Source organism: Talpa europaea (assembly GCF_964194135.1).
Source record: "Talpa europaea genome assembly, chromosome: 1".
NCBI lineage: Eukaryota > Metazoa > Chordata > Mammalia > Eulipotyphla > Talpidae > Talpa > Talpa europaea.
The window spans coordinates 7,938,448-7,952,901 of NC_140073.1; the positions used below are offsets into that span (position 1 = coordinate 7,938,448).

The window sequence follows — 14,454 nt, forward strand, 5'->3', positions numbered from 1 at the left end:
GAGAACAAGGGACTGTGGTGATGGTGCTTGGGTGAATTTGTGGTGGGAATTCTCTGAGGACTACACATGTGAAAAGAAAGCAAACATTGTAAAAAAACGAACAGTGATGTAATATATCTATCTATATAAATTGAAAAATCTCATTGCTAAAAAAGAATGTGTTTAGTGAATATTTATATTATAGTGCTTATTAGGGGGAATATATAAACTAGAGTTTTGCAGGTGCAAAATCAAATAATGAATCCATTGCCCCATTCATGACTTTCTCCCCGGCAGTATGATTGAAGCAGAACAAGGTTATAATGGGACCTTGTCTAAAACTAGATTGTATCTCTAATGACAACAGGTAGATGAGCTCTATTTCAAAAAGAATCAAGAAAGGTTGGTGGCATTTAGATGTTTAAATGAAGACTGAGTAATATGCATGTTTTGGAATGATCAATATCAGAACACGTGAATGACAGCATCTATTAACAGAAGGCATCCCCTGTCATACACATTCTGATAAGTACTTTACAGACATATCACAGGATTCGCTCCACCAAGGGCTACTCTATATAGTGACTCTGACTACCTGCCTATGTGCAGGTGAGCGCCTGAGACTTGGAGGTGCTCCTGTGCTCAGGTCACACAACCAGTAAGTGAAGAGCCGGATACAGCCTGACTGACTGACACCATTTCCCCTGGTTGTTACCATGGGCATACTGCCCTGTCTTATATAGGTTTTATTGCATTCCATCCTGCCTCAGTTGCCTTTCATGAATAGGGAATAGTATTGCATGCTTCGGGGGTTGCTATGACGATTAGTTCAGGTCAGGGAAATGATACTATGTATGTATCACTACATATAAAATGTGTGTGCTTGGTAGGCAGAGTGTCCACATATCTCATTTATTGTTATTTAGCAGGTGGCCGTGTCAACCTGGGCAAATTCCTAGCTCCTCTGTTCAACTTACCTGGAAATTAAATGTATGACATGGGACAATTCCTAAGACTTTTTCAGCTCTAATGCTTTTAAGTTTGTTAAAACAAAATCTATAACTATGAGACTTAGCCAGGGCTATGGGAAAAGAGCCCATAGGGGACATGGATGATGGGGCAGATCAGCTGTGACCAAAGCTCTATGGAACATGACCCCAGGGGGCAGGTGCCTGGAGACTCCCTCCACCTAATTGTCTTTCCTCCTGCTGTGTTGCCCTCCATTATAAATATTAGAGGACTCCCCACTTGGGGGCATCTCTCTTGCTGTCAGTGAACAACCTGTTTCATGGCTCCCAGCTCCCATCCTGGAGTCAACCAGGTCCATCCTGGAATGTTTTTCAGGAAAGAAAGACACTATTGCAATTTGGCAAGAAGAGTGTATTCCTGAGGGATCTTGGTCAAGGTGAGAAGAAAGATTTAGAATTAAGAGGATTGTGTGCTGTCTCCACAGCCATGTAAGCTCCTAGCAAGAGTTGTGGGCAGCAAAGAGTGTGATACTTGGTCACTTGTGTTCTTCAGCGCTGCCCTCTCCCTCCCTTCCCTCCCGCCACAATGGTGTCTTCCTGACCCACCCTATAGAAATTCCTTATCGAAATTCCCTGACCTCGGAGACCTGTTTAATGTCAGGTATTACTCTGGGGCGAGGGCCGATGTTTGGAGCAAGTTCTACAATCTCTCCAGTACTTGATATTTAACTCTGCCACTTTATGGTTTTCCATCTATGAACTAAGAGAATACGTGAGCTGGAATCAACTGAGACTTTCAAAAGACCATGTGGAGACAAGGACAGCTGTTTCCCATCAGGCAGACACTCACTGTGGGCGGCAAGAGTCATGGTATTTGGCTCAGAGATGCAAGTCTTCATTTTCCTCTACCGACTCCAGTGAAGGAGAAAAGACTTCCAGATCCTGCCTCCCTTTCCTAGTTTCTATATCCATTGTCTACACAACCTAACATTTATAAGCTTAAGTGACTGTCTTTTGTAGGATGAGTCTTACCCCTGGAAGTGACAGTGGACTCCGTGGTCACTGAGACTCCAGCAAGACATGCACAGGGGCTGATGGTGGCTTTGTCGGGAGGAGGGTCAGAAATTTCAACCAATTTTCAAAGGTATCACCAACTCCAAGAAGAGCCAGAATCACTTTTCCAGATATTTAAGTTATAAATATCTGTATTAAATAAGACAAATATGTAGGTTCAAGGAAGGGAACATGAAGCTCTTTCAAATCGTATTATCTATCAACTTGGACGGCTTCCTAGAGTTAAAAATTTGGTCCAGTCACATCCATTTCTAAGCACTACTTGCATGTCACTCTTTCCAAGTTCCTATTATATCATTCTTGTGTCTTCTAGATGTTGTGAAAGAAAGAGCATTTATAAAATGATAAATCTTTCCTTATTAAAGATTAACTAAAGGCGATTTTAAATATGCACCTACTGGACCTCCTCATTTTACACTGAGGCTTTGCATGATGCAAGGTCTTCTCCAAGCACTGGGTCACACGGGACTGCCTAGTTAAAGTGACCATCTTCACCTGTGCAGATAGGGCAGTGTCACCCTAATTTGTTGTAATCCCAAAGGCCATGTAATTATAAATTTGAGTGGCTCAAATGAAATTAATATTTTTTGGTGGATAGAGTACTGAGGATGCCTCACTACTGTGTCTTAATCTATAAGGAGGGTAAGGATATTTATCCAAGTTAACTTTTCATTAAGGTTGGTGATTATACAAAGACGCAAGATTCACTGAGCACCAATGAATCATGTTTGTATATTTAGTCAGCTGCATGAAGGAGAACAATGAAAAGAAATTTTTCAGTTCTTTGAGAATGAAACCATTTCATCTTTCATCTTTTCTCAGCTGATGGTGCAAGCGGGTCCATGGAAGGGGACAGAAACCTCACGTCTGTGACCATGTTTGTGCTCCTGGGAATCTCAGAAGATAAAGAGCTGCAGATTAGTCTCTTTCCAGTCTTCCTGGTCATCTACCTTGTGACATTATTCTGCAACCTGGGTCTCATCACTCTAATCAGGATGGACTCCCACCTGCACACACCAATGTATTTTTTCCTCAGTGCCCTGTCTTTGATAGACATCTGCTATACCTCTTCCATCAGCCCAAGGATGCTTTCAGACCTCTTCAAAGATAAAAAAATGATTTCCTTCATTGCCTGCGCCACCCAGTGGCTTGTGTCCTCCTGGATGGGTCAGACTGAGTGTTGCCTTCTGGCTGTCATGGCCTATGACAGATACGTGGCCATTGGCAACCCTCTCCAGTACTCCACCATCATGGCGCCCGGGCTCTGTTGGAGGATGGTTGCTGGGGCCCTTGGGTGTGGTTTCCTTTCTAGCTTAATTGAAACAATCACTGGCTTTGAGTTGTACTACTGTGGGCCAAATGTCATCCAACACTTCTTTTGTAACATAACTGAAATTATGAGCCTGTCTTGTTCTAATCCCTTTGTTGGTCAAATGAGTCTTTTTGTAATCGTTTGTATTGTTATTGGCGGTTCTCTGGTTTTTATTTTGTTATCCTATGGTTTCATTGCAGCTTCCATCCTGAAAATATCCTCCATGAAGGGTAGTGTTAAGGCCTTCAACACCTGTGCCTCCCACTTGGCAGTTGTGACTCTCTTCTATGGCACAGGCCTCGCTGTGTACATGCATCCTAGTTCTGGAAACTCCACGAAACAGAACAAGTTTCTGTCCGTGTTCTATATTATCATTATCCCCATGTTAAATCCTTTCATCTATACCCTTAGGAACAAGGAGTTCAAAGCGGCCCTCAAGAGGGTGATGAAGAGGGCAGTACATTTACCTCACTAAGAATAATATTTGGTAATTAAGCTTAATAATGAAAGCAAAAAATAGGAAAACAAAATAAAATAATATGGGGCCTGGTATTTCTACTCCTTATTGCAGACAGTAGTAAGAACACAGGAGTGTCCTATAGTAGGTCACAAGACTATCTAGGCAGAAAATGTCAGACACTTACACTTGATTCCTGGTGCCGTTGTCCTTAGTGCTATCCACACAGGGATCTCTCTGAGCACCAGCTGCAACGTGGCAGGATGCTTGAAAGCCCATTTCCCGGATTTTCTCATGTAGATAAACTCTGTGTTCAGAAACAGTTGTTGAGATGTTGTGATAGATATTTCTCTAAAGGAGAAAACCCTAAGCTATTACCCAAACTGTACTTTCTTCTCTGAAATTCTTTTACTTATTTTATATATTTGTGTTTCAATTGAGAAGTAAAAGAATATATTTATTAAATAGCAAAAATTAAAAGTTGAGAAAATGAACACATTGTAAATTTAATCTGGAGATGAGGGAGTGAGAAAGAGAAAAAAGGATAGGAGGATGAGGATGAAGAAGATGAAGAAGGAGAATGAGAAAGAGTAGGAGAAAAAGGAGACATCTTTTTTATTCCCACCACACTTGTTTCCAGTACTTTATTCTTGAGTCACCTTGTAAAGTGAATTGTGAAAAAGAGACAGGAGCATGGAAGAGTTCATTTAAGAGTAAAGTTGGGGGAAACACTCTGATGCTAGAAAGAAGCCAGAAGCAGCATCTTCTGGGCACAGGTGCACAAGCTCGTGTTCCATGAAATCTTCCTGGAGACTGAGACTAAGAAATAATGGTTGCCATGTTGTGTCTAAAGAGGCAGCTCCTGAGTTCCCCAAGCTCTGAGCCTCCTGGGTCTTCAGGGCCTTCAGTTTGACCAAGAAGCAGTAGATTCAGCAGCCCTGGGGGTGCCACAGAAACAAAAACTCCAAGCAGTGAATTTATAGAAATTTGACTAAATGATTGTTTTATTTTCCAGACAATAGTTCATGTACTAAGTGTCATATGTTTTACAATATTATGTGTGTAACATTAGACTTCATGTCAATCCATGCATAAATATGATTTCTTTAGTTTACTCATGAAGTGAGAATTAATCTCTCTGTCTCAGGTACTCTTCTCAGCATGTTGAGGTCCACTATATTCTTTCCAGGACCAATAATCCATCCTTCGACATCTTTTTTTTTGTATTAATTAATTAATTATTTTATAAAGATTTATTTATTTATTTATACAAGCATTGGGTACAGTCAGAAACACAGGAGGATGAGATAATTCACCAGAGCCAGAGCAGGGAGCAGAGTATGTAGACTGACAAAGTACACTGCTGAGGGGAGCAGCGGGCAGCAGGAGAGGTTTGTGTGCTGTGTGGGGCCCTCACCTGGTGACCGGGGATTGATCTGGCACTGCAGAGGCTGCGGGCAGCCTCACAACCTAGTGCTCAACTGCTGCGTCTCTCGGGAGGACCCTCATTTTTTATTTTATTGGCACTTTCTAGAATTCTTTTAAAAGTCTCATTTTATTTTTATTATTATATTTAATATCAGTTTAATATTGGTTTGATAATAAGCATTTTAAATAATGAATATTGAATAGAACAATTGTTTACAGTAAAAAGTTTAAAAAATATTTATTTATATATATTTTACATCCTTTTTTAATTTTGTACAATATATGTTTATATACTTTCTCCTCTCGGGTATATTATATGTAATATTCCCACCACCTGTTCAACCGTGAACCATCACCATAGGGAGTCCCTAACCACCACAGCTTTGTAATTGATCACTTTGAAGCATTGGCTGCTGGGATTATAGAGACTAAAGCAAAACCTGGTTAAAACATTCTGGTTTTGGAGGGGAGGGATTGGGGTCAAAATAAGGGGGTCGCAATTGTATGGAGAATATAAAAGTAAAAAATTTTATATGAAAAAAATTCTGGTTTTTAATTATGCAATCTGTCTTAGTAAACTCATTTCTAGCACACTTTGTTGATAGGTACCCTTAAACAAGCCTCTTATACCCAAAGGGTTGTCAGAGAAGTAATGACGTATTTTTTCTGTTTTTCATGCAAAAATGTGTCATGACTTTTCCAACAACCCAATATTGTCCTCATCTCTACAATGAGAAGATGACTGGGTCTTCCTCAAAAATGACAAAACAACTAAGAACTAGGTATGAAGAAACCTAGCCCAGAGTCTGGTATATGGTAATAATTAGTCATGTTAACTTATGCAATTATTCAATTCTATTATTCCATTTCATATATGTTAGAGAAATCCTGGTAACTTGCTAAAAAGAGATAAATTTTGCAGCTTTAGCATGTCTACTGTAATTGGGACATAATAGTGAGTAAAAAATCCCTTACTCCCACCTCTGCAGCTTCACTGCACTAGGAGGCAATCCTCAGGGAAGCAGAGGGAACTCACGTTCATAGACATGACTACACATCGAGATGTCACTGTGGTCGTAAATCTATTCCATTCATTAATTTGTTCATTTCTACCAGTTCATTCATCTGTATGCTTAGATTTTAAGTCTTCTTGTAATATTTCTTGGAGTGAGGGTTTAATATTAGTGAATTTCTGAAGATTTTCTTTGTCTTAGGTGGACCTTATTTTCTCCTTATAGAGGAAGGTGAGTTTTGCAGAATAAAGTATTCTTGGCTGGCATTTTTTGTCTGGGAGTTTTTTAATATGTTGTTCCATTCTCTTCTTGCCCATAGTGTTTCTTCACAGAAGTCTGATGTCAGCCTTTGGTCTTCCTTTATAGGTTATCTGATTCTTTCCCCTGTCAGCTTCATTCATTTTCTTTGTCTTATACTTTTGGATCTTCACTATTATGTGTTGTGCTGTAGATCTCTTTTCATTATGGTCGTCTGGTGTTGTTCTAGCTTACTGTATGTCTACGTTTATTTCCTACTCATGTTGGGACGTTCTCTTTGATTATTTCCTTGAATAGTTTCTTAGTCACTCTGTCTTTCTCTTCACCTTCTATCATTCCTAAGACCATTATGTTTTCTTTCCTCATGGTGTTGGATAGTTCTAGAATTGTTTCTTCATTCTTTTTCCTTTGTTCCTCTCTTTCTTCTTTTTGGTTCTTTTTCTATCTTTATCTTTGAGAATATGGATTCTTCCTTCATTTCATAAATTCTGTTTTCATTGCTCTTCCCAGACCCAGAATTCCTTAGCTCCATAATTAATCTTTTAACATTCTGCATTTCCCTTATTTTCTAATTTAAAGATTCAGTTCTATCCTTCAGCTCATTGATTGTATTTCTCATATTTTGCTTTTCCTTTTCTGTAAGTTTTTATTATGGCGATTCTGAATTTTTCAACTGTCACACAGAGAAATTCTTCCATGTTGTTGATTTCTGGGGCTGAGTATCTTTTTGTGGTGTGTTGTTGCCCAAAGGGTGTGCTTGACTACTTGTATTTTTCTTTCTCTCTGGTGTTTGCTTTTGGTTCTGTTCTATGTGGAGGGCCACCATGCCACTGGGCATGACATTGGGGTGTTCCAAGGTATGTAGAGTCTGAGGGCTGGGCTTTGTCTGGCTCAATCTGCTAGGCAAGGACTGTGATGCAGTGAATGGGCTGCTGGGCACTCTCCCCCTCTTCTTCATGGACACTGCTGTCTGTGTGGCTGCTGGGCACTCCCTTTCCCTGTGCACCAACACTTGCATTGCTGGGTGGGGTCAGTGCCGCCACTCTGGGTTTTGCGTGGACTCTGATGTTGTGCGTGTGTTGATGGGCACTCTCACCAGTGGTTGCCACTCTTTGTGTTGGCTGCTTGGCTCTCCCTCTACCTGCACCAATATATACACACAGGGCAGGGCAGGGTCTTTATATTTATCATAAAAAATATCCAGTTACCTTGAAAGCTCGTCGTGGGAGGGGGGCAATGAGACATGTTGGGAAAGGGAGAAGGAGAGAGAAAAGTACAGCATGGGGAGGAAACATAAAGGTCTTTGTTGTGGACTGTGGGTCTCTGGAGGTGTGTGAGCTGTGGCAGCAACACCTGAAGAGGGGGATTCAATGCTCCCTTAAGTTAAACAATGATGTCAACCAATATTAACACAATGAAAGATGTTATAAAATAGAACGGTCTTATTCTTATATAAAGAATATGTTCATTAAAGGTCTAGTTATAGTTCTTTTGGGGGGGCTATACAAACTAACATATAAGCAGGTTTTATATCAAATAATGCAATTATTGCACCATCCGTGACTTTCTCCCCAGGAGTAAGATTGGCTGAAGTAGAACATGCAAAACATGTTGAAAACTAATCACAGCAGGTAGATGAGCTCCATTTCGAAAACAACCAAGAAATAATGTTTTGTGCCAATGATCACAGTAGATGTTTTAATGAAGAATTAGTAATGCAGCACTATTTGGAACAAACTGTATCAGAATGCATGAATGACAGCTTCTATTAATAGAAGGCATCTGTATATTACACACTCTGAATGGTACTATTCAGACATTACTAATTGGAGTCTCTTCTTGAAGTGTGACTCTATGAAGTAACTGTGACTGCAGCCCTTATAGGTGATAAACAAAGACTTGAGAGACTGATTTGCTCAGGTCACACAACCAGTAAAATGACGAGCCATATCCAACCTCAGCTGACGGACACCATTGCCCGTGATTGTTACCTTGAGAATCGGTGACCTGTCTTTAAGTAGTTTTATGGTATTCTTTTTGCCTCAAGTTATTATTCTCAGGGCTGTTATGATAATAAATTCTCATCAGGGAAATGATAAAATGTATATATTGGTATATTTATATTGTGAAAGCTTGTTCAGCAAGAAGCATCCACATAGTAAATTTATTGTTATTATTTATCAAGTGCTGTGTCATCTTGGGCAAAATCCGTAGTTCCTCTGGTTCAACTAACTACTTGGATATTAAATGTATGTATGGAACTATTCCAAGACCTTTAAATTTTTAATGACTCCAAATGTGTTTTTTTTAAAAAAACCCACAGACCTATAACCATAAGACTATGTCAGGGCTACAGGGAAAAAAGGACCAGGAGGGAACTGGGGCAGATTAGTTGTAACCAAAGCACCATGGCAACATGACCCCAGGGAGCAGGTGCCTTGAGGCTCCCTCCATCTAATTGTCTTTCCCCCTCACTCTGCTGTCCTCGATAATAAATGTTAGAGGACTCCCCACTTGTGGGCATCTCTCTTGCTGTCAGTGAACACCCTGTTTCATGGCTCACAGCTCCCATTCTGGAGTTAACCAGGTCCATCCCGGAACATGTTTCAGGGAAGAAAGACACCATTTCAATTTGGCAAGAATTGCATATTTCTGAGGGATCTTGTCAAGGTGAGAAGCAAGATTTAGAAATAAGAGAGGTTTTTGTGCTGTCTCCACAGCTGTGTAAGCCTCCTAGCATAGCTGTGGGTAGCAAGGAGTGTGACACCTGGTTACTGTTAATCTTCAGCACTGCCCTTTCCCTCCCTTCCATCCCCTCCACAGTGGTGTCTTCTCATGGAACTATTCCCCATTATTGAAATTCCCTGAACTCAGAGACAAGATTAATGGCAATTATTACTCTTGGGAGAGGGCTGTTGTTGAGATGTAGTTCTGCAATTCTAAAGGACTTGATATTGTGCTCTGCCACATTCTGGTTTTTATATATGACTGGGAATAATATGTCATCTGGAATCTATTGAGATGGTTTCTGTAAATATGGAAATGCTGCAACCTTTAATAATCGAGTGCTGAACCAAAAACAGTGATGTACTGAATTTCAGTGAAATCCCTATGTTCCAAGCTGAATTGTCTATACTTTCCAGACTTATCCATCCCAAGGAAATTTCGCATATACTCACTTGTTATCCCCTTAAGGAATCTTTTTTAAATAATGATATTGACTTGATTTCCCTTTAAATACATGGCTTCAGCTCTGTGTAGCAAGAACCAAACTTGTCCCAACAGAAAAGATATTCCAAAGCTCATGTGCATTGCCATTGGGTTTTGAATTCTTAAACTCTAACTCTATTCTTATCTTTGGAGGTCCTTAGGATCTGAAGACAATAGCAAGGGTGTACAGTGATTCTTGAGGGGCCCCACTGTAAATATTGGCAGTATTGGGTTTACCATCTATCTAATTTTCTCATATCACATCGGTATTTTTCATTCCACACATCTTGACTTTTTATAAATTGATATTTTGTCTGTGCAAACAACTAAACTGACTGCATCCTAAGAATGTAAAAGTGGGTAGGGTTTTGATGGCTAGGTTCTCACAGTGAAATCGCCAGTGAATATTTATATAGTCTACATTCCTTCTCTACAATTTCTTGGGAAATGAAACACATTCAAAAATTCATCATAAGAGTGAGTATATTCAGATTTTTTCATCTAGCTTTCCAAATTTTAACAAGGAAATATTTCTCATGATAAGTGAAACAACTCACAACCCATACTCTTATTTGGTAGTGATGGGTCATGCAGAATACTTTTAGTTATGACTGCACTTGCTACCAGTAAATATAGATAATCAGCAAAAAATATTAGTATCATTGATTGATCAAAAATTTGACATTATATGGTACACATTTCCCTTGAAAATAAATCCAGTAAAAATAAATAACAAATAAGTTGTTACATTTACATTTAGTTTAAAAGGCTCTGAAGGATATAGCAGCCTGTTAGGAGTCTGGCACAAGTGAAAAGCAGCCACAATAAATGCAGGTGGAGAACCTGTTGAGTAAATTGAATAGATGATAATTTATGTGGCTTTTATCTTTATGGTTTGACTTGCTTCTATGTGAGGTCTGACAGTGCATCTGCCAAGAGAAAATGATGTCTCAAGGTCTGCCCAGATGATGATGTGTGACAATTTCTCCCAAATAGCCAGTAAAGTCTAGCATCTCTGTAATCACTAGCTCTGGGTACTATTGTCGTTCATAGTCATCTGGGGGTAATCAGTGATGGTAATAAGCATAGCCAACACTTGTTTAACAGTTATTGTGTACTGGAATGTGTGCATAAATTTTCTTACATATGTATAGCTTGGGGGTATTTCTGTATGAGTAAATCATACATATTTAGTGAGTTTAAGCCATGGGAACAGTTATAGGTGTGAGAAGGTACTCAAACTAAAATTTCCCCAACTTTATTGAGATATAGCTTACCATTAGCATTGTTAGATGTAAGGCACATAACACCGTATTTTGAAATGTGTGTGTAAATGTGTGTAAAATGACTACCATATAAAGTTATAACATCTATTACCTCATGTATTTACAAAATTCTCACCTTTTTATGAGGATCTAAGGTCTTTTCTCTTAGCAACTTTCAACTTTTTAGTATTGGTATATCAGTCTTCTTTGTTTTTGGTGACATCCCCACATGTTATTTGTGTTATAATTAGAACAGTGTACCTTTTGACCACAGTCACCTGTTTCTCCCATACCCACTTTCTGCCTCTGGAGCCTGCAACATTCTCTCTGTTTTTATAACTTCAGTTATTTTTCAGATTTCACATAAATCTGATCACATGGTATTTGCTTTTCTCTATTTGAGTTCCCTCACTTAGCATAATGCCCTGAAGGGCTATTAATGTTGTCACAAAGGCAGGATTTTTGTTTTGCCATATTGAACTGATACTCCACTAAATATAGATAAATATATAATAGATATTTACATGCATTCACCTGTCCATTTAAAAAAAAAATTTATTAAGTAAATTAAGATTTATTTATTCATTTATACAAGCACTGGGTACAGTCAGAAGTACCGGAGAGTGAAAGAATTCACCAGAGCCAGAGCAGGGAAAAGAACAGGCAGACTGACAAAGTACACTGCTGAGGGGAGTAGTGGGTGGCAGAAGAGGTCTGCGCGCCATGTGGGACCCTCCTCCGGTGGCCGGGGACCAGCAGGGGATCAACAGGCTTTGCAGAGGCTGTGGGCAGCTTCACAGCCCAGCGCTCAACCGGTGTGCCACCCTGGAGGCCCCCTCCTGTCCATTTTTTAATACCTAATTACGTGTCCATAGTATGGTTCGTTGGGTTTGACTCTCTCAGATTCAGGATCTTCTGGGCCAGTTTATCCCCAATTCTTGCTATAATGTTCCTCTTGATGTAGAACTTCCTTCTTTTTTTTGGCTATAGTCGATTTTGGAAGTCATTTGCCTTAATTTCTTCCATCCATCACTTTGTTAAATATCTTTCCTGTTAAGTCTATTATCTTGACTGTCAAAAGTCACAGTCATTATATATTTTCATATAGATGATATTTCTATCATTTGATGAACTTTGATTTTCAGATTTAGGATTGCTAATGTGATCTCCATGAAATAAATTAATACTTATTAAAGAAATTTATTCTGAAAGACAAAGAGTTCAAAAACTAAAACCAATGTCTCAAAAATTCAGAATTCTAGAGTTAAGTGTCCTTGGAGAGAAGGTAGGTAGATTTATTCAGACCCAGCAAGGGGTCTGAATTTTCAGCACATTTTCAAAAGTCAGTGATTCAATGAAGAGCAAAAATCCTTTCCAGGCAATTAAAGTTTTAAGTATCTCTGAACTGAGAAAGAAAAATCTGCAGGTTCAAAGAAAGGAGCAAAAGACACCATCAACTCTGTATTAATAACATCCTGGGAGGTGTCCTAGAATTATGAATTTGGTTTAGTCACATCCATTTCCAGTCACTAGTTGGCTTGTGGCCCCAACATGACTGTTATATTATTCCTGTATCTTTCAAGACCTTAGGAATACAGAGGGTATATAAAAAAAATGTCTGCCCTTCCTTGTTATAGATTAATTGAATGTTAATTCTGACAGAGATTTAGTGAGCACCTACTGGACACCCTCATTTTACACTGAGCCTTCGCATGATGCAGGGTCTTCTCCAAGCATTAGGTCACATGGGGCTGCCTAGTTAAATTGACCTTCTTCACCTGTGCAGATGGGACAGCATCACCCTAATGGGTTTACTTCCCATTGCCATGTAATTGTAAATTTGAAAGGGACGAAGAAAATCAAGATATTTAAGTGGATAAAGCATTGATGATGCCTCATCACTGCCCTTGTCCATAGGGAGAGTGAGAGTATTTATGCAGGGAAATTTTTCATTTAAGATTGAGATTATGCAAAGAGGCAAGATTCACTCAATGTTAATGAATCATGTTTGTATATTTACTCAGCTGCATGAAAGATAACAATGAAGAGAGTTCTTTTGTTTATTTTTGGCCAATGAACCATTTCATCTTTTATCTTTTCTCAGCAGATGGTTCCAAGCAGGTCCATGGGAGGTGACAGAAACCTCACGTCTGTGACCATGTTTGTGCTCCTGGGAATCTCAGAGGATAAAGAGCTGCAGCTTAGTCTCTTTCCAGTCTTTCTGCTGATCTACCTTGTGACATTATTCTGGAACCTGGGTCTCATCACCCTAATCAGGATGGACTCCCACCTGCACACACCAATGTACTTTTTCCTCGGTGCCCTGTCATTTATAGACATCTGCTACACTTCTTCCATCAGCCCAAGGATGCTTGCAGACCTCTTCAAAGATAAAAAGATGATTTCTTTCGTTGCCTGTGCCACCCAGTGTTTTGTAGCTTCCTGGATGGGTCAGACTGAGTGTTGCCTTTTGGCTGCCATGGCTTATGACAGATACGTGGCCATTGGCAAACCTCTCCAGTACTTGACCATCATGGCACCTGGGCTTTGTTGGAAACTGGTTGCTGGTGTCCTTGGGTGTGGTTTTATTTCAACCTTAATTGAAGTAGTCACTTGCTTTGAGATGTACTACTGTGGACCAAATGTCATCCAAAATTTCTTCTGTAACTTAACTGAAATTTCAAGCCTTTCTTGTTCTAATCCCTTCATCAGTCAAATGAGTCTTTTTCTGATAATGACTTTTGTTGTTTTAGGTTCTCTGGTTATAATTTTGTTATCTTATGCTTTCATTGCGGCTTCCATCTTGAAAATATCCTCTGTCAAAGGTAGCACCAAGGCCTTCAACACCTGTGCCTCCCACCTGGTGGTTGTGACTCTCTTCTATGGCACAATCCTGGCTGTGTACATGCATCCTAGTGCCGGCCACTCCACAAAAAAGAACAAGTTTCTGTCCGTGTTCTATGTTATCATTATTCCCATGTTAAATCCTTTCATATATAGTCTTAGGAACAAGGAGATCAAAGATGCCCTCAAGAGAGTGCTTAAGAGGACAACACATTTATCTCATTAAGAGTAATATTTGGTATGTTACATGAACAGAAAATGAAAAAAAATAGGAAAGCAAAACAAAAGTAATATGGGGCCAGTTATTTCCACTCCTAGCAAAAGACAGTGTTGAGAATCTGCAAGTGTCCTTTTGTGGGTCATAAAATTGTCCAGCAGAGGTATGGAATCTGGTTTCTGTTTCCTTGTGCTGTTATGCCTAGTGGTCACTATGCAGGGATCTTTCTCAGCAGCAGCTCCAATATGACATGTCGCTTGAAAGCCCGTTTCCATGATTAGAACCATGTAGATAAACCCTGTGTTGAGAACCGAAGTTGTGATAGATATTGTATGTAGAGAAATTGGAAGAACCTAAGAAGACACACAAACTATTCTTTCTCCCTTGAATTTTTTAACTTATTTGCATGTATTTTTCAAGTAAGAAGTG

At 39.4% G+C, this 14,454-nt stretch overlaps 2 protein-coding genes across 2 annotated transcripts; both read left to right on the top strand.

Moving 5' to 3' along the window:
- Window positions 1-2,863: 2,863 nt before the first annotated feature.
- On the top strand, window positions 2,864-3,835 carry LOC311170836 (olfactory receptor 5A1-like; the record flags this gene model as incomplete). Its single annotated transcript, XM_084233290.1, has 1 exon — window positions 2,864-3,835. The coding sequence occupies one exon, from the start codon at window positions 2,864-2,866 to the stop codon at window positions 3,806-3,808; it is 945 nt and encodes a 314-aa protein (XP_084089416.1). The 3' UTR covers window positions 3,809-3,835.
- Window positions 3,836-13,071: 9,236 nt separating this feature from the next.
- On the top strand, window positions 13,072-14,034 carry LOC311174649 (olfactory receptor 5A1-like; the record flags this gene model as incomplete). Its single annotated transcript, XM_084239236.1, has 1 exon — window positions 13,072-14,034. One exon carries the CDS (start codon window positions 13,072-13,074, stop codon window positions 14,032-14,034), a length of 963 nt encoding a protein of 320 aa, XP_084095362.1.
- Between the last annotated feature and the right edge of the window lie 420 nt (window positions 14,035-14,454).